A 26192-nucleotide genomic window follows, 5' to 3' on the forward strand; every position below is an offset into this window, starting at 1 on the left:
TGGTATGGGCGGTGTAGTGGTTAACATTGTCGTCTCACAGCAAGAGGTTATCCAGTTCAATTACTGGTTGGGGTGCCTTCTGTGCATGTCCTCCCTGCTTTCACATGGATTTCTTCCAGGTGCTCCGGTTTCCTCCCACATTCCAAAGACATGTCTGGAGTGTTTCTCCCCAGACTTTGGCTGAAAACAGGGTCTGTGCTAGTCGAACTTTCCCAGTCAACAAATGTCAAATAAATAAATCTGAGTTTATCTGTGAAATCCTTATTAGGTGTGGGAAGTGATGTGTGCATGAGCTGACAACCTATTTGGCATTCGATATTTCAGTATGTGAGTGTCTTGCTTCCATTCCCATAGTATAACTACATCTCTCACAAAAGTATTTGTTTGTTTCAGGATTAAGTGGTTGTCAGTGTATATGAGACAATTTCTAAATTGCCATAGGATGCCCATGTCCATCAGGCTGGCTACAGAGATGGAAGGAAACTGCCCATCCATGATATAATGTTCTTACTGTGAGTTTTATCAGAAAAAGAAATGGGTTAATTAGACTGGACTGTGCTGGTAGCACAGAGACTATGAGTGGGAACTATACTTTGTGTAATCTAATGTTAAACAACAGAGCCATGCTGCTCAGCACACAACTTAGTTGCTCCTAGAGCAGCCAGGACTGGATATGGTTTCAGTGACAGTTACTCTAGGGAAGTTTTATCTTCAAGGTATTTGCATCTATACAGGGCACTGCTAACCACCACTGCATGAAGAGCAGTCTAACGCACATGCAAAGCTTATATACAGGCAAAAAGGAACAGGTTTTAAGCTAACTACCAATCAGGAATGCACACAATAAGCCTTCCACCAGCAATAGCCAATTCAGATAGGTTTGGATCAGCACACTTCTGCCACAAGAGTGCAGAAAAAACATTCCTAATGTAAAATGACTGGTTTGGAGCCCAAGTGTAAGACGACCATACAGTCTAGATACAACAGCCCTGACTAACTGATACAATGTAATAAGTACTTAAAGTAGCAGTAGAACAGCACAATTTTTTTTATTTAAAGTGAATCAAGTATCACAGGAGACTAATAAAATACAATCACAGTTATCAACAAAAGTGTAAAATAATACTTATTTTCATCTTTTTAGCAGAGGATTTCCTTAGCTGTAAGCAGATTCACTGGAACTCTCTGGCATAGTTGTCAAACAACGAGCAGCTCTGAACAATTAAGCCAAAACCCATGTTCATAGGTAGGTACTAGGCTATTGGCTCTAGGTCCTATTTAAGCCTAGCCAAAAAGGTACCCTGGCTTTCGCCACCCAAGAAAATTATTTTCCTGTGCCCCTGTCGAGCAGAGCCCCAGAGGCGATCCCCAGGGTGAATTTCCTATTTCCCATCCAATCATCAGGATTTTTCTTGAAGAGTGCTAATGAGGAAGCAGGAGGCTTATATACAGGCAAAACAGAACAGGTTTTAAGCTAACTACCAATCATGTTTGACCACAAAAAGAGATGAAAGAGGGGAAATCGTGGACAGACAAGCTGAGATGGCCACAAGATGTACCTTTACAGATGCATAAGATAAGCCATTAGCTCTCAGAAATATTTCAAAACCAGAGGGGTAGACCATACTGGGCCTTCTGATATCAATTAGGCACCATCTAGAAAACTTCTTCCACTTTTAAAAATAAGATTTTCTAGTTTCATTTTTTTTTCCTCCTTCAATGCCTGCTGCACATCCTAATGGAACAAGTGCCTAAAACGTATAAAGACTGAATCATCCAGGCTGTCAGTTACAGTTGCTGTAAATTGGGATGCATCAGTCATCCCTGACACTTTATGAGCAGATCCAGAGTGTGAGGAAGCTTGTGCCTGTGGTACCTGCACTTGGCTAATTCAGTTAAAAGGGAGAACCAGTTTTATCTTGCAAAAATAGGGTCACCACAATGATCTTTGGTAATGCTTTCTGAATCTTCAGGAGTACATTGGGCATCAATGGGAAGGGTTAAAATACATAAAGGAACATTCTCAAAGGGAATAAGAATGCTTCTGTCCTCCAAGCATGGCTGCAAGGATGTTTGTAATAGAATTTTTCCAGCCATCAGTTTTGAAAGGAGGTGCACAGAATTATTTAAGCTATTTCCCACATTTGGTCCAAATCCAAGCAGACCTCTGTCCTGAGTTTCCACTCATGAGGGTTCATCTAGGATCTGCTTAGTCTGTCTGCCACTATGTTTTGCTCTGACAGGATGTATGAGGCCTGAAGAGTAACAGAATGTTGTAAGACTAGCTCCCAGGCCATTATTGCCAGCTGACAAAGAGGATACAACCTTGTACCCCCCTTGTTTTTTCAGATACCAAATTACTGTGATGTTGTCTGTGACCAATAAAAGGGGACATGGAGACCATAGGTGATGAAGAACTTTTAAGATCTAAATCACACGTTTAACATTTCTTTGATGTTTATGTGCTCTGCAGCACCCAAAAGGACCCCATTCGCCTTGTACTTGAACCCGCCTGAACACTGATCCCAGTCCAAAATATGACAAGTTTGCCTGGACTAATTGAACTGGGGTCTGGAGGGAGAAGGACATGTCTGGATTGACAGACTTCTGATCCTTTCACCACTATGACTTTTTTTCCACAAATTCCAGCACTGGTACTTGGAATTCAAAGGGATGTAGGTGCTGTGTCCAACAATTATGAAGTAGCATTACATTTTTGTAAACAGACCAAGCACTGTGAAGAGGACGAAGTGCACCGGACAACTTTGCTTCCAACAAACAGCTTTATTATACGTAAACAAACCAAATCACACGTATTTCGTCTCTTGTATAAGACTTCATCAGACAAATAAAAACATGACAAGCAACCCTTTATATATGCTGACCTATTCTTTGAAATTTAAAATACCCAATAAAAATCTAGCATTCCTCATTAATAATGAATGAATATACGCCTGTACTGAGTAGCAAATAGATGATACATTGAACAATTAAATAAAATATTATGTTCCTATTTACAAAATATAAAATGTGAAATGTGTGTGTGTGCCACTTATATGTAAACAAATCATAAAACCGATATTTTGATAAGAGTACACAAATGAAGCAATTGAGTGGCTACCATTGTTTAAAAATAAAGACTTTTTTATATTAACTTATTTGTATTAAATTTGTATTAAATTCCCTAACAATACTCCCATCTAGTGGTCAAAAACTAGATGTGCATTGAATTTCCATCCTAGATGTTCTTCTCTGTGAAAGGGAAATATGCCAATAATCAATAAGGTATAAATGTGTATATAAATAAATAAATCTATATATGAATGTATAAATGAATACACATAGGCGTGACGTTGTGCAACCAAATATGAATGTTAAAAATGTATCTCTAAAAACTGTACCTCCTTTCAACAAATGTATATAAAATGTATAAAAAATCTATATGTATATAAAAACATATGTGTATAAAAACATAGTATATAGTTTAAAATTCATCTCAAATTTTGTACAAAATACACTGAGTCAGCATGTACCATTTAATAAATATGAATGAATGTATATATATAAGAATTAATATGAATTAAATATATATGAAATTAATTTTCCTTGACGTGTATGGAATACAAATGAAATTGAGAAATGAAAAAAGAATGAAAAAAGAATGATGAAAAATAGTTACTACAATTTAGCTGCCCTTAATTTCAAAACTGGAGCAAGGGAAACATTGTCATTCAACCCAGGGAATTTATTTGCCTCCAAAATTATTTGCCAAAATAATTCCCTATATTCTATCTGGGTCTCCCAAGCATTACATTTTTCTCATATCGTGTCTGACCACTGGTATCATGAGGATCATTGATGCCATGACGCCTAGAATTATAAGAAATTCTCTTGCAGGGACAGCTTCTTGAAGACAGAAATCCATGAAAATGTTCTGAAAATTCAGGACTTTATCTTCTGGTAGAAAGGCTATATTTTTTCCTGCATCGATCATACATCCCAGGAAGACAGTTCTTTCTGAGGGGTGGGAGAAGGCCTTTATATATTCATCTTGAAGTTGGGAGCAGTTGGAATATGATAATAAACATCCTTCAGATCTAAAGTCACCATGAAACAGTGGTCCAGAAGATGGGGTAAGACAGTCTGCAGGATGAGCATTTTGAAACTGGGTACTTTCAGAAAGGTATTTAGGGTACAACAAATCTAACACTGATCTCTATGATAGTTCTTTTTGAGGTACCAAAAAGATTCTGGTGAAAAGTCCTTTTGCTTTTTGTGGATCAGAAATTGGTTTTATGAACTCTACTTGCAACTTATGAAGGAGTACCAGAGAATGTGTCTTGTCTGGCGGGTATGGAGAGATTTACTTGAAGGATGGAGGGTTTTCTGTCCGCTGCCAAGACTATCCTCACTAAATTATTCTCATCACGCATTTACCCGATACTATTTATATAACCAGGCTGCCAGCTTGAGTGAAGGCCTGGAGGAAGGGGAAAGGGGAAACAGGACAGGAGGAAAGGATGGGATGCATAGTCATTCTTTAGCAGGGGAATGATCTTTTTGTGGGGAAAGAAACACCTTTTATTTGGTTTGGAAGCATTATCCTCCTGGTACTCTTGACTCTTGTTATGCTGGGATTTTGTTTGTGCTGCCTTTTGAAGTTGGACACTTCGTTAGGGGAGAACCTGGGAATATGAAACATTCTAGATACCCCAAGCATCAGTTTACATCTATCATCCCTTTGTTTGAGAGTCTGGGTGGCTGCAGGACCAGACAGATTCAGAACTGAAAGGAGCATTCAAAATCTCATTTTTAAATCCTCAGAAAAAATGTGGTTATGTGACCAAGCATACTTTCCCAATTCAACAGAAGTGACTGTATTTCTAGAAATTGTGTCTGCAACTTCCAATATACTTCCCAAGCATGTTTTGAAACCTCAGTCACATTAGAAACAAATCTCATTCATATTACACTTCTGTTAAGCAAGCAATGATGCATCCAAGTCATATGAACTATAACCACATTACAACAAATCTCCACATAAAGCCCTGATAATTTAAAATTCTAAAGACTAAATTACTTGACTGAGCTAATGTTTTTCTCTGAGCTACTAACCACTTGCCAATTTTATCCAGCGATGTAGGATTAGAAGAAGCCAAGGGCTTCTTGCTAGAGTTGGCAGCTGGAGAAACCACAGCTGGGTCAGCTGACAAAGGAGCAAAGATAGCTGTAACATTAGAGTGCACCTTGTATTTCTTCATAGCCTTTTTAGGAATTGGTTCACTTGCCAAAAAGGTTTTACATGCAGATTTATAGACATCTTCTAATCCTCAATAAGATTATAAACTCTGCCAATCTTTTGCAGAACTCTAAATATCTTCCAGTCAAATACATCTCTAAACCTAGCTAGCATCTCTGGAAAAGTGAAAACCTGCTTGGGTTTTTGAACCTGTTCACCTTCCAAAGAATCAAACTGGAAGGACTCGGAGTATTCACTACTGTCTGCATCCCAGTCCTCGTCAAAATCTGTGACCATAGAGAAGGTAGTCTTATAGTCATTCTGAAGAGGAGCACAGCCTCAGAGATTAGCTGACTGTAAAACACTCTTAGCTAAGGAAGCCACATCAGCTCTACACATGGCAATAACCTGATTGTTTGTCATGTAGTAGAGTTTGTTCCTTCTTTCCTGTGAACTACATTTGTTGTTGTTGTCTTTCGGCTTTTCCCGGTTAGGGGGCGCCACAGTGGAACTCCGGCCCGCTAATGATTGGCAGTAGATTTTGATGAACGCCGAGGTGCCCGCTCGACGTTCAACCTTCAACGAAGGCACGCCCATTTAGGGATGTCTTTCGAACGCCCACCCACACTAGTGGACAAAATATCTAGGAGCAAGGTATTGTGTCTGACAAGGGTCACTTACCCCAGACCTCTCCTGTGCCTAAAAGATTTGGTTCTCTCGTACCTGAACCAGGTACTGAATCAGCACCAGAGAATGTGTCTGATCCCTGCACCATAGTGGGCTGTGGGTTCACACCAGTGTGTATGATGGGAAAAAGGTAACTGGTCTACAGCCCAGTTTAAGGTAACAATAGATTTGCAAACTTAGGGTGAGGCATATTTCTGTTGAGTTTTCTTTTCTTTTGAGGTGTAACTGGATTTGATTGTGGTGGTGGTGGTGGGGGGGGGGGGCTGTAAGCCTTATCACGATCCATCGAGTCAGGTGAAAAAACAGCCAGAATACACTGGCACTATTAAGGGCAGCAATAATAGAAAATATAAACTATGTCCCCAAACAACACTTACAGCTAAAAGTACAGTTGTGCACACTTACCATAAATGTAGATGTTCAAGTGTATTCACTGTTGCAGTCATCACATTTGGGTTATCCCTGCCAGGGTAGCCCACGGCCGGTCCTAATACCAGAGACTTAGTATTTCTGGGTCAGTTGCTGTCACTTGAGGACTGACGTCAGGTCGTCAGTAGTATAAAGTAAGTGAAAACAAAAACAGTATTGGTTCAATAAAGCTTTTGGAGAAATCTTTTTTACTACTTGATTCATATGGATATTTTGTCGCATAGGACCTCTTTGTGGACATTTATTTAGCATCTAACATAACTGATTTTATCCTCGATTTTGTCTACAGCAGCCATTTGAGTGTGGAGAATTTACAAGTGTGGACTATACAAGAATTCCCTTGGCGTTCACAAGTACAGGGTAATTTTGTCTTCTGTTTTTGTTTTCACTTGTTTGTTACATTTTGCGTTTAGTAGTATAAAGTAAGGCAGCCGAAGCCATTACATTAGTTTTTCTTGCCCTAACCTGTCAGGAGCCCCCAAAGTAGGAGGCCAGATTCTGGTGGAAGAACCCCACCAGTGGAAAATAAATACCAATATGTCCCTTGTAAGGAAAGGAGAAAGAAAAAAAGGGGATGGAGGGAGGGAAATCAGGACTGCAACAGTGAACACACTCGAACATCTACATTTAGGGTAAGTGTACACAACTGTACTATGTTCCTCGTATTTCACTGTTGCAGTCATTGCATTTGGGTAGATTCCCAAAGCTGAGGAAATAGGTGTAGGCAGTCATGGAAGCTATTTGCTGGCTAGGATGCCCTGCAAGACTGCAGAGGCAAACCCTGCCCTGGATTTGGAGAATAGAGGCAGGTGGTAATACTTGGTAAAAGTATGAACAGATGCCCAGGTGGCAGCCTCCATGATGTCCCTGGTGGGGACTCTTCTGAGGAAAGCTGCAGAGGTGGAAGCTGCTCTGGTGGAGTGTGTCCTGACCCCCTTAGGGGGAGGCTTACCATGTTGTTTGTAGCAGAAATGTATGCAGTGTGCTATCCATTTGGAAATGTTTTTTTTTTTGGAGATGGCTTTGCCTTCTGCTCCTGTAGCAAAGTTAACCAGCAATTGATCAGACTTTCTGAAGGATTTAGTCCTGTCCAGATAGTATATGAGCTGTCTGTGCACATCTAGAGTGTGAAGAATCCTTTCCCCTTGTTCTGGGGATTAGGAAAGAAGGAAAAAATGAATGGATTGGTTGAGAACTACGCTGGACACCACCTTGTGCATGAAGGATGGGTTTGTTCTGAGGGATACCTTGTCTGCATGGAAGATGATGAAGGGTTCCACAGCCATGAGTGCTTGCAGCTCAGAGACTCTTCTGGCTGAAGTGATGCTATCTTCCAGGAGATAAATTTTAACTATGCAGAAGAAGCTGGTTCGAAAGGAGGCAGGGTGAGCTTTTCCAAGACAAAGTTAAGGTCCCAAGCTCGTGTTGGTACCCTTCTGGAGGGCTTTAAGTTGCTAGCCCCTCTGAGGAATTGTTTGACCAGAGGGTATGAGAAGAGGAGCTGCTTAGTGGGAAAATGAGCAGAAATAGCAGAGGCATGAAATTTTACAGAGGAGAAAGAAAGACCACTGTAAAGTAGGTCAGCTAAGTATTCCAGGATGAGAGGGATGGAGGGTTGTGCCTTATTGTCCCCCTTAGACTGGATCCAAGAGCAGAACCTTTTCCATTTATCTGCATAAGACTTTCTGGTGCTAGGGTGTCTGGCCTCATGGATAACATCCTGAACATGTTTACTTAGGAAGACAGATTGGGTTGGGGTTAGGGAATAAGCCAAGCTGCCAAATTGAGTGTCTGCAATTGGGGATGCATGAATTCCCCTTCCCTCTGGGTCAGGAGGTTTGGAATCTGAGGAAGATGCCATGGAGGCAGCAGGGACAGGCTGCTCAGCAAGGGGTGCCAGCTTTGTCAGGGCCAGTCTGGAGCTATAATAATGATTCTTGGTTTTTCCTCCCTTATTTTGAGCAGTACCCTGGGAATGAGAGGTAGGGGAGGAAAGGCACAGACTGAGAGGTTGACCCAGGGGAAGGACAGGGCATCCACTTTCCATGCCATGCAGTGATGCTCCCTGGTGCAGAATTTGCTGAGCTGATGGTTGGTGTGGGAGGCAAAGAGGTGGACCTCCGAGGGTCCCCATTTCTGATTTATTAGGGTGAAGGTACTTCTGTTGAGCTGCCACTCGAGTGGGTCCAGAAGGTTCCTGCTTAATTGGTCTGCCAGGGAGATGAGAGAGCTTGGCATGTATTGTGCTAACAGCTGTAGTTGCATGGAAGAGGCTGTGAGCCAAAGGGTCATGGCCAGCCTGCATAGAGGGTAGGAGTGCGTCCCTCCCTGCTTGTTGATGTCCACATCACAGTGGTGCTGTCTGTTTTGATCAGGAGAACCCCTGGAGAGAGTAGTGGTTTGAATGCTATCAAGGCGTGCTGCACAACCATCATCTCTTTTTGATTAATGTGCAGGGGGATTTGCTGTGGGCTCCATTGGCCCTGTATGTAACTGCCATGCAGGTGTGCACCCCAAGCATAGTCTGATGCATCTGTGGTGAGGGTCTGGGCAGTGGAGGTGGGGAGAAGCGCAGTCTCTTGTTGTGGGAGCATGTTGTTTCCCACTAAAGAAAGTCCTGTCTGAGGCAAGGAATTATAGGTAGAAGAGTTTCCAGGCCTGAGAGTGTTGACACCAAAGGCTCTTTAGGTACCACTGAAGTTTTCTCATATGCAGTCTGACATATGGAATGAGTAGTATGCAAGACGCCATGAACCCCAGAGCTTGCAGGATTTTCATTGCAGAAAGCTGGGGCCTGGTGGCCAGTTGAGAAAAGTAGGCTGTCAGGGAAATTTGTTTCTCTGGTGTAAGGTATGCCATCTGGAATGCTGTGTCCAGACTTGCTCCCAGGAATATTATCCTTTGGGTGGGCACCTGTTTTGATTTATTTTCGTTAATTGTGTACCCTAGGGAGGTTAGTAGGGTCTTTACAAAGGCCAGGTGCTTGAGCATCTTTTCCTGGCTGTCTGCCTGAATAAGGCAGTCGTCAAAGTAGGGGTAAATTTGAATATTTCTTTGTCTGCAAAAGGCACTGGCCAGAGCCAGACATTTTGTGAAAACTCTTGGAGAAGTAAATAAGCTAAAGGGATGCACAGAGAACTGAAAGTGTTGAGATCCTGCCCTGAAGCAGAGATATTTCCTGCATGATTCTCTGACAGGAATGTGGAGGTAGGCCTCTTTTAGATGTAGGGTGGCTAGCCAAGCATCCTTGGAGAGCATGGGTAGCAGCTGCTAGAGGGTGAGCATTTTGAATTTTGGGATCACCAGGAAGGTGCTTAGAATGGATAGATCGAGGATTGAGCACCAGGTGCCCTCTTTTCTGGGTACCAGTAAAGTCTTGAGTAGAAGCCTTGGCCTATCTGTTCTGCAGGAACGTCCTCTACTGCCCTCAAAAAGAGGCGGGAATGGATTTGCTTTTCAGCCTCTGCCCACTGATTTGGTGGTAGATCTAGGAACCCTTTTGGGGTTGGAAGGATGTGGAAGGAGAATTTGTAACCCTGAGACACAATGTTCAGAACCCATTGGGTCCTTGGTAATGGTGGCCCAGGTGCTTGAGTGAAAGGAGAGTTTTCCTCCTAATGGTAAGTGAAGGTGGGCAGAGGGGAGGGTCGGGAGGGGGTGAGTCATTGTGAGTTCTTACCATAAGGGGTGGCTTAGAATTCCCTGGTTTTCAAGTGGAGGTAGTCCACTGCTTAGATCTCTTCATTCCCTGGGGCTGCTGTCTGGGGGGGCCTGTTTCCACAGGGCCTAGGCTGGGCCTGTCTACTCGGAGCAGGAAAGGACCAGTGCTTGGAAGGACAATGTCAGCTGAACCTAGGGGGCTGGACCTGTAAGAAATCTTTAACTGCTTGCATAGATTTTGCTTTTTCTTCCCTCTTTTTTAAGACCTCTTCTGCCGTAGGGCCAAATAAGCTATCTTTGTGCAAGGGAGCATCCAACAATTTAGATTTGACATGGTCTGGCAAGGGTTGTTCCTTAAGCCATGCATGTCTTCTAATGACAGATCCAGTGACTGCTGCCCTACAAGAAGCTTCTAGGGCATCAAAACCATAGTGCAAAGTGTGTTTAGTTACTTGACTTGCAGAATGCATTAAGTCTTGTAAATCTTTAGATTCTGCACAAACAGGAAAGGAAGACATTTTTTGTTTAATAAGTTCCAAGGTATATTGCTGATATTTAAGCATAGGAAACTGACAATTTAGTGTCCTGATAGCAAGAGTAGCTGAGGTGCATACTTTTTTACCCCATCTGTCCAGTGCTCTGGAATCCCTGTCTGAGGGGGTGGGATTCGTAGCAGAGGTTGCTTTAATCCCTTTTGGCCCTTTAGAAATGATCTCAGGGTCAGCTGTTGGATTTTTAAAAAGATATTTGTGTGAGTCAGGGACTCTGCAGTACCTGTCTGGTTTTCTGGAAGCAGGAGGTAGGGTGTTAGGAGTCAAGCTGGATTCAAGGAAAGCATCCTCCACAACATCCAGGACTAGGGGGATGGCCAAGGGTCTGTGTTGTGGTAGATCTAGGAATTCCCTGAGTCTCTTTTTAGACTAAGGGTAGTCCTGACTCCCCCAATGGAAAGGCTCCCTTAAGGTAGGAAAAATCCTCTGGGGGGGGGGGAGGCTGAAGGAATGGAGTCCTCTGCATCAGAATCCTCATAAGTGGAGAGGGTTTGCATGTCTTCATAGTCAGATGTATCTGATTCCTCTGAATCTTGCTCAGACAAAACTACTGGGGACAGATCTCTTTTCCTTTTTGCGGGGGTGGCTTGGCTTCCCCTGATCAGCATGATAAGGTCATCCTCCATTTTAAGCATTTGAGACTGAGGTAAGGAAGCAGGTGCCTGAGAGTGGGTAGTCTGTTTCTTGAGTGTGGTTCGAACCCTGGGCCTAAGGAACTCGGTTGTTTTCGAAAGAACAGTAGTTGTGAAAGAAGACATTGGTTTGTGTCAAGATTCGGTAGTGCGAAAGACTTCCTCGGAAGCTGGTGCCTGCTCAGCAGCTCCGGACCCATCCAAGATAGAGATGACCACAGGATCCTTAGACAAAGAAGAGTTTTGTGGCATACCGGACTCCAAAAGGGTCTCGGTAGTGCCCTGCGAATCAACTGAAGCAGGCATCAGGGGCTGCAAAAGTGCCTCACTGAGTACCGGAGAACTGACGACTAGCTTAACGGAAGCGTCGTCGGAAGGTTTGGGCCTGTGCGGTCTGTCTCTGTCTTTATCTTTACGTTTTTTTGGAAGATCTGCTGTCTAATGGCTTACTGAAGCCATATCAGAATTCGAAGACTGTAAATGAAAATATCTGGCTACAATAAGGGCCCAACGATGGATAATTCTGGCATTGAACAAAGCACAGAAGCGACAACGGGGGACGTCATGGTCTGGGCCTAGACAAATGACGCAGTAAGAGTGGGAGTCTCGGTGTGGTATTTGCTTTCCACAGGTGTGACAAATATTAACTTTTTCTGACATCGGTTAGTGCAAGAAAAAAGGATCCCTAACAGGGTACTTAGCTTTAGAAGTCTTCAACTTCAGTTCGGAAATGAAAACTCGGGTAGCGGCCGACTGGCACTCATGCGAACTGCTTCTGCTTCAGGCTGCACAACAAGAAAGATGGATGTAATGGTGTTGGATGCTTTACTTTATACTACTGATGACCTGATGTCAGTCCTCAAGCGACAGCAACCGACGCAGAAATACTAAGTCTCTGGTATTTGGGCCGGCTGAGGGCTACCCTGGCAGGGATAACCCAAATGTGATGACTGCAACAGTGAAACACAAAGAACATCTGCATAAACTATAGCAACAACAGTTGAATTTGTTCATAGGTTTGTACTAAGCTAATGGCCCTGGAACATTTACAAGCCTATAGCCCATAGCCTAACGTTAGTTCCCAGTGCCTCTATCAAGTAGAGCCACTGGAGTGATTCCCAGAGTGAACATTCTATTCTTTAAAATAATCAGCCCTGCCAAGTCTCGAATCCAGGACACTGGCACTACAATCACAGCAACGTACCATTACACCATCTGAGCTGTTGGCATTTGTAATTCTTTTACAAAAATATCATGCATTCTGGACATTTAGCATTAATGGAAAAGTCATCACTTTCAAGTCTGAACTCAGGACCCTGTGCACTACAATCACAGCAACGTACTTCTAAACCATCTGAGCTGGTACTAAGTCTTGATGTGAAGTTGTTCAATCTCGCCGTTCATTCTTACCATTGGTTTGGAGCAGATCCATCAGCTCCAAGTTGGTTGCTTTCACAAGCTGAAGATCTCAGAGTAGCACTACGCCAAGTCCCTATTCCATGATGCTCTCTGTCCTACCTCAGATCTAGTTTGCCGCTGCAACAGATCGGAGGTCGTTGGAGAGCTTGGGCCAGTATTGTTGATCTTTTCTACTTTATTCTACCTTTATAGCAAAGTTTTGCAGTTTTTCTGGATAGACAGTTTTTTGGGGGCTAGTTAGCCTTTGTTTTAGCTCACCCTTTTGTTGTGCTTGACGAGATTTTTATTCTTTAAGAGTGGCTGCTCTTAGGCCTTTGTCCCTGCCTTAGTTGTTTAAATGAGTTCCCTATCCAGCTTATTCCTATATTTAGCATGTTTATATAAATAGTTTTCTTAAAGTTAAGATTTATAGTTAGCTTTACGCCAGTTTACACTTATATTTAGCGTGTTTAGATAGTCTTTATAAAGTTAAGATTTATAGTTAGCTTTACAGTGTTTATACAGTTGTAGAGTTTGCGGTGTGTGTGTGTGCTGTAGTTATTTAGAGTGACTAAATAATTGTTCTGATTGGTGCATACTGTTGTGTTTTTGTGATTATGGCTGATCAGAGAGAAAAGCAGAAGTCTGGCTTTAAAAAGTGCCCAAAATGCGGTCAGATAATGTCTATCACTGACTCCCATGTTGATTGTGTTTATTGCTTGGGGCCAGTTCACCTCCAGGAGGATTGCTGTATCTGCCATTCTTTTAGCAGCCGGGTATTACTGGAGCGAAGAATAAAGCTGGTGGATAGAGGCTTGCTGAAGCCAGATTTTCAGGAGTCCTTGGATAAGGCTGACCAGACTTCCAAGTTGTCGAAGGGGTCAAAGTCCTCCAAAGCTTCCTCGGAGCCCAAGTCATCGGCTCCGAGCCTTGCTGTAAAGGTGCGGTCGCCAGCAACGCAGTCTTCGGAACCGTGCACCAAGCCAGTGTTTTGTAGCCGGTCCCCAGTTTTGGAGCCAGTCTCTGAGACCTTGAGTTCACCCATTCTGCAATCGGTGGTTTCTTTGGTTCCTTCGACTCGTTCTTCGAGAACCCTCTCCAATGTGGATGTGGACCGAGTGGTGCAGAGGCTTCTCGAGAACCCGGCACTGGCCAAATTATTATCGGCTTTGACCCAACTGGTTACGGAGCCTAAGACCATCACACCTGCTGTGACTACTCCTCTGAGCCAAGCCAGGCTTTCGGAGCTGGGGAAGGGGGATCTGATGATTGTGGAGCCCTCAGAGCCAAGGCCTGTTCCAGTGCTATCGGCTCCGTCAACCCAGACTTCTTCAGTGCCATTTGAAGAGTCTGGGAGTTGACACTCTCTGGTCAGCTCTGGGGGGGGAGTTGAACCGATGCATCGGTTCCAACCCTTCCTCTTGGAGCATCGGCGAGGATGAGTTCGGCTCCTTCCTCTGGGTCAGAGCCCACTGTCTCGGTGTCGGGGAGGTTTCCATCTTCTTCAGAACCGGCGGCTTCCTCAGGTTGGAGCAGTGGAGCCTTCGATGCTATGAGGAGAGTTATGTCTTCTAAGAAGCACACGTCATCAGGGCCTTCTTCCTCCTCCACTAAAGTGCTGCTTTCCTGCCTCTACATCACAGGTCCCTGTGAAGCGTTGAGACCCAGAGCCTCAGGTAACCCCATTGGGTGACCCATGTTTTACTGAGACCTCACCAGAAGCCCCCACTGATGAGGTTCCCAGGAAGAAACTTTGCAAGAGGTGGCATTTAGACTCCCCGCAGGAGTCTCTTACATTAGACACTGACTTAGAGGAATCAGAAGGGTCCCCATCGTCCCCCTTGGAGGATATGTCCTTTGCTGATATCCTTGAGGTCCTGAAGCAGAGGGGTGACTGGCAGTCCATTAGCCCTACTGAGAATGAGTCGGTGCTCCTGAAGGCCTTTGGGTCTCAACCTTCCACCTCCTGGGTGACTCCAACCTTCGATGAACTAATGGAATTGGTTGCTCGAAGGGCGTGGGAGTCTCCTGATACTGTCAAACCTGTCCCTCGGAGGTCCAGCAAGTTTATTACGTCCCCTCAAGATAAGATGTTCCTCACTAATGGAGTGCCGGTTGATGCCATGGTGGTGGTGGTGGTGGTGGCGGCCACCAAGAAAGAGATGTCTGAAACCTCTTCTACTGTCCATCCTCCTAATAGATATTCCAGGACTATGGACAGGTATGGGAAATGCATCTTTAGTTCTGCGACCTTTGCTATGCGATCGCTCAACTACTTGACTCATTTTACCCATCTTCAAAGAGATCTCCTAAAAGAGCTCAGAGATACTCTGCAGGGTAGTATAGATGGAGGCGTCTCTGAGAAGGTGACAGCCCAGCTTAATACCCTTAATTCCATAGTTAACTCGTCCATGCGACTCATTTCCTATGCAGCCGATGGTTCGAGTCGGGCAACGGGTTCAGCAATAGTTCTTCGGAGACGTTCCTGGATGCGCTTATGCTCCTTTGCGGAAGCCTTCAAGTCTTCTTTCGTTAACACCCCATTCAATGGCTCATCTCTTTTAGGGCCCAAAGTCAAAGAGACTCTCAGTAGGTGTGAGCAAGATGGAAAGACTCTATCTGCCATAGGAGTCCATTTTTCCACCCCTACTAGACCATACCCCAAAGGGCAGAAAGGTGGAAAAATGTGGTTCTGGAAGTCCCAAGGAGCTTTCCAGAACACATAGTGAACCCCCCTCCAGGGGCAGAGGAGGGGGTAATAATAGAAGACGCCACCCCGGCAGCAGAGAGGTTCAGCAAAACCAGGGCAACAGGGATCAGTTCTTTGGTAAGCCCTACCAGCACCCCTGAAAGGAGGCCCGACTGTCCTACTCTGGAGGCAGTCGGGGGTCACTTGTCTTTGTATCCGGATGCCTGGCTGGGAATTACAAAAGATTCTTGGGTACAAAGCATTGTTACCAGAGGTTACATCATCCCATTCTTAGAACCCCACCTGTTCAAAAGAAAATTCCAGACATTCCACCCAGTCTCAGGGATCAAGCAGCCATAGAAATCCAGAGGCTGCAGGAAAAGAGAGTCATCCAGCCAGTCCCAGCAGACCAGATAGGATCCGAACTTACTCCAGATTTTTTTTAGTTCCAAAGAAAACAGGGTACTGGAGGCCCATCTTGGACCTCAGCAGACTCAACACATTCGTAAAGAAGGAGAAGTTCTGGATGGTCACGCTTCAGTCGATCCTCCCATTCCTAGGAATGGGTGATTGGATGTGCTCTATAGATCTCAAGGATGCGTACTATCATATCAAAATGGCCAGACCATCCAGAGAACACTTGCATTTCTGGCTGGAAGCCAGTCACTAAAAATTCCGAGTACTGCCCTTTGGCCTCACAACAGCCCCAGAGTGTGTACCAAATGCATGGCAGTGGTTATGGCTCACCTGAGGCATCTAGGATTCCGAGTGTTTCCGTATCTGGACGACTGGCTCCTTACCGCTGCCTCCAGGCATCAACTAATTCTGCCCAGGGATCACACACTCAAGCTCTGCTCTCAGTTAGGCATAACTATAAATTTTGACAAGTCTGCATTGTCGCCATCACAGCATATCTCCTTTATCAGAGCAGAATAAGACACTACCACCGCCATGGTAAAATTGCCTCTGGACAGAATAGCCACGCTTCAAAACCAGGTATCAGACATTTTGAAGAGAAAAAAAGTATCGGCCTCTCAAGTATTGAAGCTACTAGGTACCATTGCAGCTACGCTCATAGCAGTTCCTGTGGGGTGTATGCACATGAGGATTCTTCAGTGGTTACTCTTCACCCAGTAGTCTTACCAACAACTTCCGATGTCATTCTTAATAATGATTACAGACTCTTGCAAGAAGGATCTTCGTTGGTGGTTGACCAGCCACCGGGTTACAGTAGGTCTACCATTTGTTTCTCCCCGCTATCAGCCACAGCGAGCATGGAAGCTTCTCTGATAGGGTGGGGGGGCTTTTTCAGGGAAGAACAGCCCAAGGCACCTGGACAGAAACAGAGTCACAGTTGCACATCAGTGTTCTGAAGCTGAGAGCTGTACTTTTGGCACTGCAGCACTTCCATGACTCTCTTCCTCTGGGTACGATTGCAATACATACAAACAACATGTCTGTGGTCTGGTACATCAACAAGCAAGGGGGAACCAAGTCTTACCCCTTATCTTGAAAGGCCTTGAGAATTTGGCAGTGGGCGGTATCCACCGGGCGCTTTCTGATAGCAATGCATATCCCGGGGAAATTCAACGTGATCATGGACAAACTGAGCAGAGCCATTCTTTTACCGCATGAGTGGTCTCTCAAAGACGAGTTTGCAGAGATGATTTTCCACAGATGGGGCCAGCCTTGCTGCGACCTGTTTGCATCCCCTATGAATGCCAAATGCAGAAGCTACTTTGCCCTTAATCCACCACCAGGGGACAGCCCAAGGGACTCGCTCATACACGATTGGCCCCCGGGACTTCTATATGCTTTTCCACCAACTCCCCTGATTCCAAAATTCTTACAGAAAGCCAAAGCCCTGGAAAGGACTGTAATCTTAATAGCCCCTTTTTGGCCTCAACAGATTTGGTTTCCCTTCCTTCGACTCTATCAATTGGAGGAACCTTGGATTCTGGACCCAGTTCCAGATCTGCTAACACATTCATCAGGGGCCCTCCATCCCTCCCTTCATTCCCTCAGACTGACAGCTTGGCTGCTCCAATTCCCAACCTAGCCAGGTCACACGACTTTTCTTCTGAGGTACAGCATATTCTTGTATCTTCTCATAAAGTTTCCACTCGAAAGTTGTATGCCAGCAAATGGAAACAATTTGCTTTTTGGGCCTCCCAGAATAACATTGATCCTTACATTGCCCCAGTTGCTAGTATTCTGGAATTTCTATCTAAGCTTTTTCATGAAGGTGCTGCAGCTGCCACTATAAGAGTTCAATTGGCTGCAATTTTGAATTTCCACCTCGGATCTGAAGGTTCTAACCTAATGTCTCACAGACTATGTAAGACCTTCTTAAAGGGTACCATTCATCTTAGGCTGCCTGTTAGACAACCTGTTACTTCCTGGAATCTAAATTTTGTGCTGTCACGGATTATTCTCCCTCCCTTTGAGCCTGCATCATCCTGCCATTTAAAATTCCTCTCTTGGAAAACAATTTTCTTGCTAGCCATTATCTCAGCACGTAGAGCATCCGAGCTTCAAGCCCTATCTATCAAACCCCCATATTTGGTGTTTCACCCCAACAGAGTGTCACTGAGGACTAATCCTTCATTCCTTCCAAAGGTGTGTTCCGAGACTAACCTAAATCAAACTATCGAACTTCCAACTTTTTTCAGTAACCATTCTAACAAGTTGGAGTACATGTTGCATAAGCTTGATGTTCACAGACAATTGCGATTCTATTTGGAAAGAACAAGGGAATTTACGAAATCTGAAGTACTCTTTGTTTCTCATGCTGACACTAAGAAAGGGCTACCAGTGTCTAAAGTTACCCTTTTCAAGTGGTTAACTGACTGCATTAAATTTACATACTCCTCAGCGAACCAACCATTAGAACATGGCGTGAAAGCACATTCCACTAGGGCTGTTTCCACTTCTTCTGCTTATGTGGCTCGATTGCCTTTGGACACTATATGTGCAGCTGCCACCTGGTCTAAGCCGCATACCTTTATCACTCATTACTAGTGGACAGGGTCTCCAGGGAAAGGGCTTCCTTTGGTTCCACTGTCCTCAAGAATATACTCCCGTGAGCCACCCAGGATTAGGGTGCTTGGGACAATACCCATGTGTAAGAATGAATGGTGAGATTGATCAACTTCACATAAAGAAGTTATGTATTTACCATAACGTTCCATGTGAGTTATTCATCTCACCTTCATTCTTACATTCCCACCCGCCCTCCCCCTCCAGGTTCTCGAAGAACCAGTAAAACTTGTGGTCTGATGGGTCTTGTTATGCGACTTCTTACTCTGGTTGGAGTATCTTTTATGTGTTATATCTGTTACATGCTGGGGTCAGCAAACTAGATCTGAGGTAGGACAGAGAGCATCATGGGATAGGGACTTGGCCTTGAGCTACTCTAAGACCTTCAGCTTGTGAAAGCAGCCGACTCGGAGCCAATGGATCGGCTCCGAACCCATGTGTAAGAATGAATGAAGAATGATGAACAATGAAGGCAAGATGAACAACTCATATGGAACGTTATGGTAAGTACATAACTTCTTTTTTTTTTACAAACTGCACAGTGTAGTAAACAGCACACATAGAGACAGTATCAAGTAAAATTAATTTAGCCAAATAGTGTACAAAATCAAATATATGCTCTTAAAATCAAACAGTAACATTTTAAAACAGCGTAAGTAAGCATTTACTTAGAAAATCCCTTGTCAGAAATGAAAAAAATCTCCACAGGAAATGCAAATAAAGTAATTTGCTGTAAAATTGCAATTTAATGATACAAACGGCTATAGCTGTAAAATTGCAATTTAATGATAAAAACGGCTATGGTAGTGTTAAGTCAGAAGTCAATATCATAAAAATGAAAAAAAAAGTTAAAAATGCCATATTTTCCTTTCAGAACTTCAGAATGAAGCAGATAAACAGAAACAACAGGCCAGTCATGAAGTAGTTCCTAGAGTTCAGCTGAACAGTTTCCCAGTGCAAGTCATAAAACATTTCAGAAAAGCCCCATAACTTCTAAAAAGCAGTATTAAGCACATAAACAACACAATAGTGTTTTAGAATTTCCAAAGGAATTAACAGTAGTAGTGAAAAGCAAGTATATTAAAATAAAACGTTAAAACACACAAATACTTATTTTTTAATAAAAAAGAAAGGAATTAAAAGTATATAATAATAAAGAGGAAGGAAAGTTCCCAAATGTATCTTATCTGAGTCTGGAAGTTGTAGTTCACTAATGCAGGCTGCTGAGGAGATTAAACTATGTGAGTCCTACAGTTGGTACAAAAGACTAATTATACAACGACCCCCCATTAATATTCAAAAACGTGCACACTGATTGGTCAGCATGCATGTTGTAAATCAGAGTTATAGTAATGGAAAAAGGTCCGGTCGCCCAGACTTTTTCCATTACTATAACTCTTTTTTTACAGCAACGGAGAATGCAAGATCTCTGTTGCTTCACACTGTCTCGCTATGTTAAACTCATTTAACATAGCGAGACAGCTTTAAAAAAAACAACGGAGATTCTCCGTTGCTTTTTTTAAAGCTGTCTCGCTATGTTAAATGAGTTTAACATAGAGAGACAGTTTGAAAAAAGCAATGGCGATCTTGCTTTCTCCGTTGATTTTTTCAAAACTGTCTCGCTATGTTAAATTGGTTTAACATAGCGAGACAGCTTCTCCGTTGCTTTTTTTTAAAGCTGTCTCACTATGTTAAACCCATTTAACATAGCGAAACAGTTTGTAAAAAGCAACAGAGATCTTGCTTTCTCCGTTGCTTTTGCCCACAGCTCTGATGTACTGCATAGGCATACGCATGTGCAGTACATCAGAACTGCTGCAGAATACCAGACAGCTGCGGAAGGACAGCAAGTAGGCATTATACAATGGCATTATTTAAGAAAAGTAATTATTTTTTTCCTTAAATAATGTTATTGTATAATAGCAATAACCCACTTCTGGGTGTGGGTAATGCCGGATTTACCAACAGTTGGCTTTGTTTGGCCACTCAGGCTTCGCCCTCGTGACCAAACCACACCAACCGTGGGTAAATCCAGCGTTACCCACACCCAGGCGTGGGTTATTCCTATAATAACTGATTTCCGTGAAAGGGGTTAGACTTCCTCTGATGGGTAGGGCTTAGCCAATCCCCTGTGATAAGAAATCAGAGGAGAGAATTCTGAGCTCTGGAAAGTTGCCAGTGTGGGTTTGGGCTGGCACAGAACTCATGTGACATTCAAGCAGTGTGAATGATGAGCACTGGATATGGTGTGAGGAGGGATATAAAAGGGACTATACAGGTGTGTACCAAGAAATCAAACAAGGCACAAAAAGGACAGTGAAGAGTATTCTAAAACTAAAAACTTGCAAAAGTTGTTTGGATGGAAAGATGATTAGGTACATTCTGAGAGAGGAAATCAGAAGAAATAAAAATGAAACTAGGGGAAGTAGGAGAAAAGAGGCATTAGTGCGATGAAGGACATGAAAGGAGAAGCCGGTGGAGGTTGAGCCTCTTTTGAACAAATTCAGTAAACATATGGAGTAGAAGGAAATTGGTTATTTCAAAGAGGACTCCTTGCAAAAAAGGTCAGGGAGAAGATGAAGGCAGCGTTGAAAAGGGATGCTGTAAGATGAAAGGTAAAGGGAAGTATAACAGGAAAAGACAAAGGAAACAGGAAAAAATTAAGACGTTGAGAAAAGATACAAAAAGGTAGTAGAAGGAGAATATACAAATTTTGGGAGAATGAACAGCCCAGACTGTAGATGAGAGGTTGAGGAAAACATAAATAAAATTTAGTCTAGGGAGTGGGGGAAGACTAAATCTGTGAAGAAGTATTGGGCATGATGACATTCTTGAAAAAGTAGATCCAGCTGGAGATGTTTATGCTGGATTAGTGCACAGATGGTGCAGAACCTCTGTAAGATACAAAACGGGTGGACTTAGAAGTCATGCTGTTGAAGGGTGGGATATGGCAAAAGCTTTCCAATTACATATGTGGTTGGCATGCTAGGAAATTAATCAATTACAGAAAATGGTTAAGAAAATCTGGAAGTTGATATTTCAGAAGGAGATTCCAGATTAATGGAAATTCTGTCTGTCTGGAGAGGAGACCACACATAAAAAATAGCCAAAAGAAGACATTTTTGGAATTACAACTAGCATTGGGGTAATTTCGCAAGAAAATAGGAAGAGCATGGAAAGAAGGGATAAATAAGGCAAGACTAGAGAATACAGAGTGGATGGATAGACAATGTAAGAACTGGGAGAAGAGATATGGATCACAACAAAACAGTGCACAGAGGAAGTTTAACATGAGAAAAGGAAAATGACAGTGGTCATGAAATCAGAGAATTGTTCAGGGAAAGGATGCAAATAAAGTAAACAAATGAAGGTACACTCAACTGAATATCAATATTTGGAAATAAGAGTTTGAAAAGCGAGAAGGAATACTACAACAAGTAAAAGGGAATTTGGAAAGTGTGGAACAGGAATTAAAATGAGGGGTAATGAGGAAGATTGTCTTATTAATTCTTCCAACAAAAATTATATTAATAATGCAGTATATGTAATGCATGTGTGAAGTTTGATTCCAGCTTATGGAAACTATGGTATAATATTATGAGAATATTGAGCTGAAAACATGTAGAAAACAAAAATTATAAATATAAAAAAATACCTATTTCTGCTTGTCATTTTTCAGGAGTTCTACAATGACCTGGTGAACCAAGATACAGCAAAAGCTAAATTCATGAAAAAGATCTCTGCTCACAGTCTGAAGTTTTCTCAAAGTGAGCAGGGGATTAAGGAACTGGTCAGTGGAAGTGGATTTGTGCCTTGTGATTCTTTCGCCATGGCTGCAGCAGTAGACAACAGCATTGTAAAAGAATATATTGAATGTGGTGTGAGCGTGGAGTTGAGTGGGAAACTGTGCAGAGGGATGATGATTATGGACTACTTAGATCTCCTTCAAAAGAAACACAAAGCATTTGTTATGAAGACGTGTGACATAGAAAAGTTCAAAACCCTTCTAAGGACTGCTTTGAAGTAATTACAAAAGTTACTGCCCAGTACCAGTGATAACTGACTTAATTATTAAAAATCATATCTGAAACCTTGTGACAAGAGAAAAACAGTGGCATGCTACTATTTTCAATGCATGTTTTGGGTGATTAAGCAGTACCTTTGGAATATTTGTTTCAGGCTCTGAAACATTTTTATTAATTTGCAGATAATCTGTGAAAGTTCTAGTGTTCTTTATAAAATGTATACATTTTAAGTTTTCTAATGCATAATAAAGTGTTAGCTTAGAGTATTTGTAATTTAACAATGAATTACTGATAGCAGTCACTGCAAGACAATCATTATCTTCTTCATTCTACTCCTATACCCAAAACACTCTTCTTTTAAAAGCTACTCAGATCTCTCCGGTGCTTTCTGATTTATTGTCAGGAAAATGTGTGTTCTTATTTCTTTATTGATGTTATTTAAATTTGCATATTTATAACCCAGTAATGAGATATAATTCCATGCAATTTCTTTAACTTACTTCTATAACTGCTCACTGTAAAAGCTTCCATTATACTATAGTGCTACTTTTTTATTCTCTAATAGTGGCATATCACTGTCTGGTGAACCTGTCTTCATATCCCTGTTTCCCATTAGAGCTAGTCTCATATAAGCTAGTTTTTCCCTGTTGTTCAGGTGGAAGGCTATTTTAGCTTGTTCCCAACCCATTATACTGTTCACTGTCCATATTTGTTCTGAAAATCTTGGCATTATATTTTTTTCCAAATACCATCAACTGACTCACTTTGCATCTCCTTTTAGTGGTTTAACTTAGAAATTTTTGAAAGTATTCTATCCCTCCATTTTCAATAATTCCTTTTGTTTCAGCAGTTTTTTTCCCAAAAATGAGCCTGATACAGCTGAGAAAAGCTATTCTTTAGGTTTGTGGACCACTGCCTTCCAGGCTTCTATTGCTTCCCCTGTAACTATCTCTTCCCCCTTCTGTAACCACAGTCCTTTCAATTAGGGTAAATACAAGCTTACCTACACCAGATGTAAAAGTCTCAGTTAGGTGGCTTTATAATATAGTACCACATCAGTCATTCCCAGTCCTCCTTTGATATATTGATAATAAAACTGCTCCCTTCTTGTCTAAGTTACATTACTGTACAATTCCTGGGCATTAGTCTTGATACTTCTCAGTACTTGGGAGATAATATCAATAGACAGTTAAGTATGCTATTAATTTGATATGCAGTTTGTCTGAAGTGATTTCTGTGCATGTCACTCTTCCAATTAAATTTCATTAACCATCATTTCTCAAAACATCCAGTGCTGATTTCTACCAATATTTATCTATAACCTTCTCCTATTGTCTTGTTTTCATGTTACTATTAAATTGTGTCGTGTTGTTCATGAATGCAGTGCTCCCTAGTCTGTCACCCCTCATTCAGCACAGGCAACCATGCCTGTTACACTGCCTATGACAACATATTGTTGAAACTCCATCTAATCTCTCCAGATTACTCCTCTCTTTTACACATTTCCCACACCCCCTACATATCTTTGTAACACACTATGTAAACTGATGTCCAAGCTTCCTGCATTTTTATCCATTATTAAATGATCCTTTTAAATTTGTCAAACAAAGAGTATAAAAAGGAAGGTGGCCTCTACCACTGTCTGCTTTACAGTTCTGTCCTGGGGGTGAAATACTTATTAATACATAGCATCCAAATCATGCATTTTAGAACTTTTTACTCACCCACATCTCACTTTACAGTAACACTTCATCAGTCTATATCATGCCCCTTTGTTTGACCAATACATAACCTCATTCTTCCATCAGCATAACAAAACAAGGGATAGGGAGGCCTATTATCATTTCTTTTATTAGAAGTATTTCTTGAACCTACCCATTATAGCCATCCTGTCCACTCAAATAAAGAGTAGTCACTTAAAATGTTATAAACTATGTGCATCCCTGTCTTCTACATTCTGGTTAATCATCAACCACCACACAAAGTGGCATGCCCACCCAGACTAAGCAGACTTCTCAGGTCAGGATGACCAGTATTTAATTTAAATGTGTGTATCCCCTATTATACCCTTAATTAATACCCATCAAGTAATATTCGTCATGCTACTATCAGCTAAGTACAAAAATATCCAGTTTTCACCACTCACATTAAGACACAGCTGAGGCAACTTACTACATATTATCAGTTAGACTTGTCAAGTACATTATTACTTCAACCAACCAAAGCGTCATAGAATGAGAAAAACTACTGAACAAAAACAAAAATAATTCCACGAAAGCCAGTAAAGAAAGAGTCTCCAACAATGGTCTAAATTAACTAAGTGCTGCTGTTCTTTTGTTTTATGTTAGAACTTCATCAGAGTTAAAAACTCACATTCAGACCTAGTTTTTAAAAATGATGTCATGCAGTCCCATGATCAGACTAAGCCAATCAAACATTTTTAGATACCTTATTAACTTAAAGAAACAATGTATCTAAAACTATATGCAAATGAAAAAAACACTCTATAATATTATTTGTAAAATTATATGTACATAATCTTTTAAACATTTCCTACATTAACAAATGTGCAATATAGAATTTGACCTCTTTGAATAACACTAAGTCACCTTAAAACCCATGTGCCAGCAGAAAGCAGTTAATGTTAACTGAATAATTGAGACCACGTAATGTATCCACCCTTAATCTTATTTGACAATTGGATTCATGGCATTCCAGTTAGACATTATCGTTTCCAACAAATTCATACAGGCTAACTGAATCTAGCACAAAAAATTTTTTTTTTTTTAATTCAAAGATATGAGGGAATATTTGGCTAGAGCATTTTCAATATCCTTTTTCTTAATAGCTAAACTGTGTTTGTAGAGTCTTCTGGTTAATTTCCTCACAGTTTTACCTACATAAAAACCTGGCCAGGAATCGTCGGATGCCAAATAGACTGCTCCCTGCTTCCTGTGAATTACAGTTGCACCTGTTTTCAGCCCCAAAGGTGAATGTCCTGTGCTTTAATGCCTTAATATGTACATTTGAACTATTGGATATAAATCGGCACTGATTACACTTGCCACTCTTATAGGTGCCAAAAGAATTCTGCATGCCTGATGGTCTCCTTTGCTGATTTACACCCTTTCATATGAAGAAAGGGGTAGTAAAAGGGCAATTTATATTACTCAGCAAATTTACCACTGAGGAATCTAACTTCAAAAAGGAAGTTGACTATTTAAAGTAGCTTTTTGTTCAAAAAGGTTACAACTTGGATTGGTTGATGAGTATCCTTACAGAAGTGCATTTGCTTAGGTCAAATAAAGTAAGACCTATTTTGAGAAAATATCAGTCTGACCGTGACTCAGACATGGGAGATTCATCCATAATTACTAACAATTCACTGGCAACATAGAGTAGAGCTTTCCCACTTCCCATTTCCAGTGACATGTACCTTATCAGGGACATAATGAAAGACAATTTGAAGATTATTTTGGGAAATGGGGAATTATCCAAGACTTTGGGTGCAAGTCCCTCTTTCACTTACAAAATAAGTCCGAATGTCAGACCCTTGTTAGAAAATCAGTGAACGAGACCATTAGGCAGGCAGAATTCTTTTGGCACCCATAAGTGTGGCAAGTGTAAGCAGTGCAGATTTATAGCCAATAGATCAAGTGTACATGTTAAGGCATGGGATCTTCACCTTTGGGCTGGAAATAGCTACAACTTTAATTCATAAGGAGCAGTCTATTTGGCATCCTGTGATTCCTGCCCAGGTTTTTATGTAAGTAAAACTGTGACAAAGTTGGCTAGAAAAATCTATGAACACAGTCTGGCTATTAAGAAAAAGGATATTGGAAA

General features: G+C 41.9%; 1 protein-coding gene across 2 annotated transcripts in view; it reads left to right on the forward strand.

Annotated features, from left to right (window-relative positions):
• The window catches only part of LOC122802512 (inosine-uridine preferring nucleoside hydrolase-like), a 440651-nt gene extending 416020 nt beyond the window's left edge, over positions 1 to 24631 (forward strand). For both annotated transcript variants that reach the window (XM_044072166.1, XM_044072167.1), the window contains one exon: positions 22004 to 24631. In XM_044072166.1, coding sequence (XP_043928101.1) covers positions 22004 to 22351 — 348 coding nt within the window. In that variant the 3' untranslated portion in view covers positions 22352 to 24631. The remainder of the gene's footprint in view (positions 1 to 22003) is intronic.
• Positions 24632 to 26192: the final 1561 nt, after the last annotated feature.

This window comes from Protopterus annectens, chromosome 5.part0, assembly GCF_019279795.1.
Source record: "Protopterus annectens isolate FY-2018-M chromosome 5.part0, PAN1.0, whole genome shotgun sequence".
In the NCBI taxonomy this organism is placed as follows: domain Eukaryota; kingdom Metazoa; phylum Chordata; order Ceratodontiformes; family Protopteridae; genus Protopterus; species Protopterus annectens.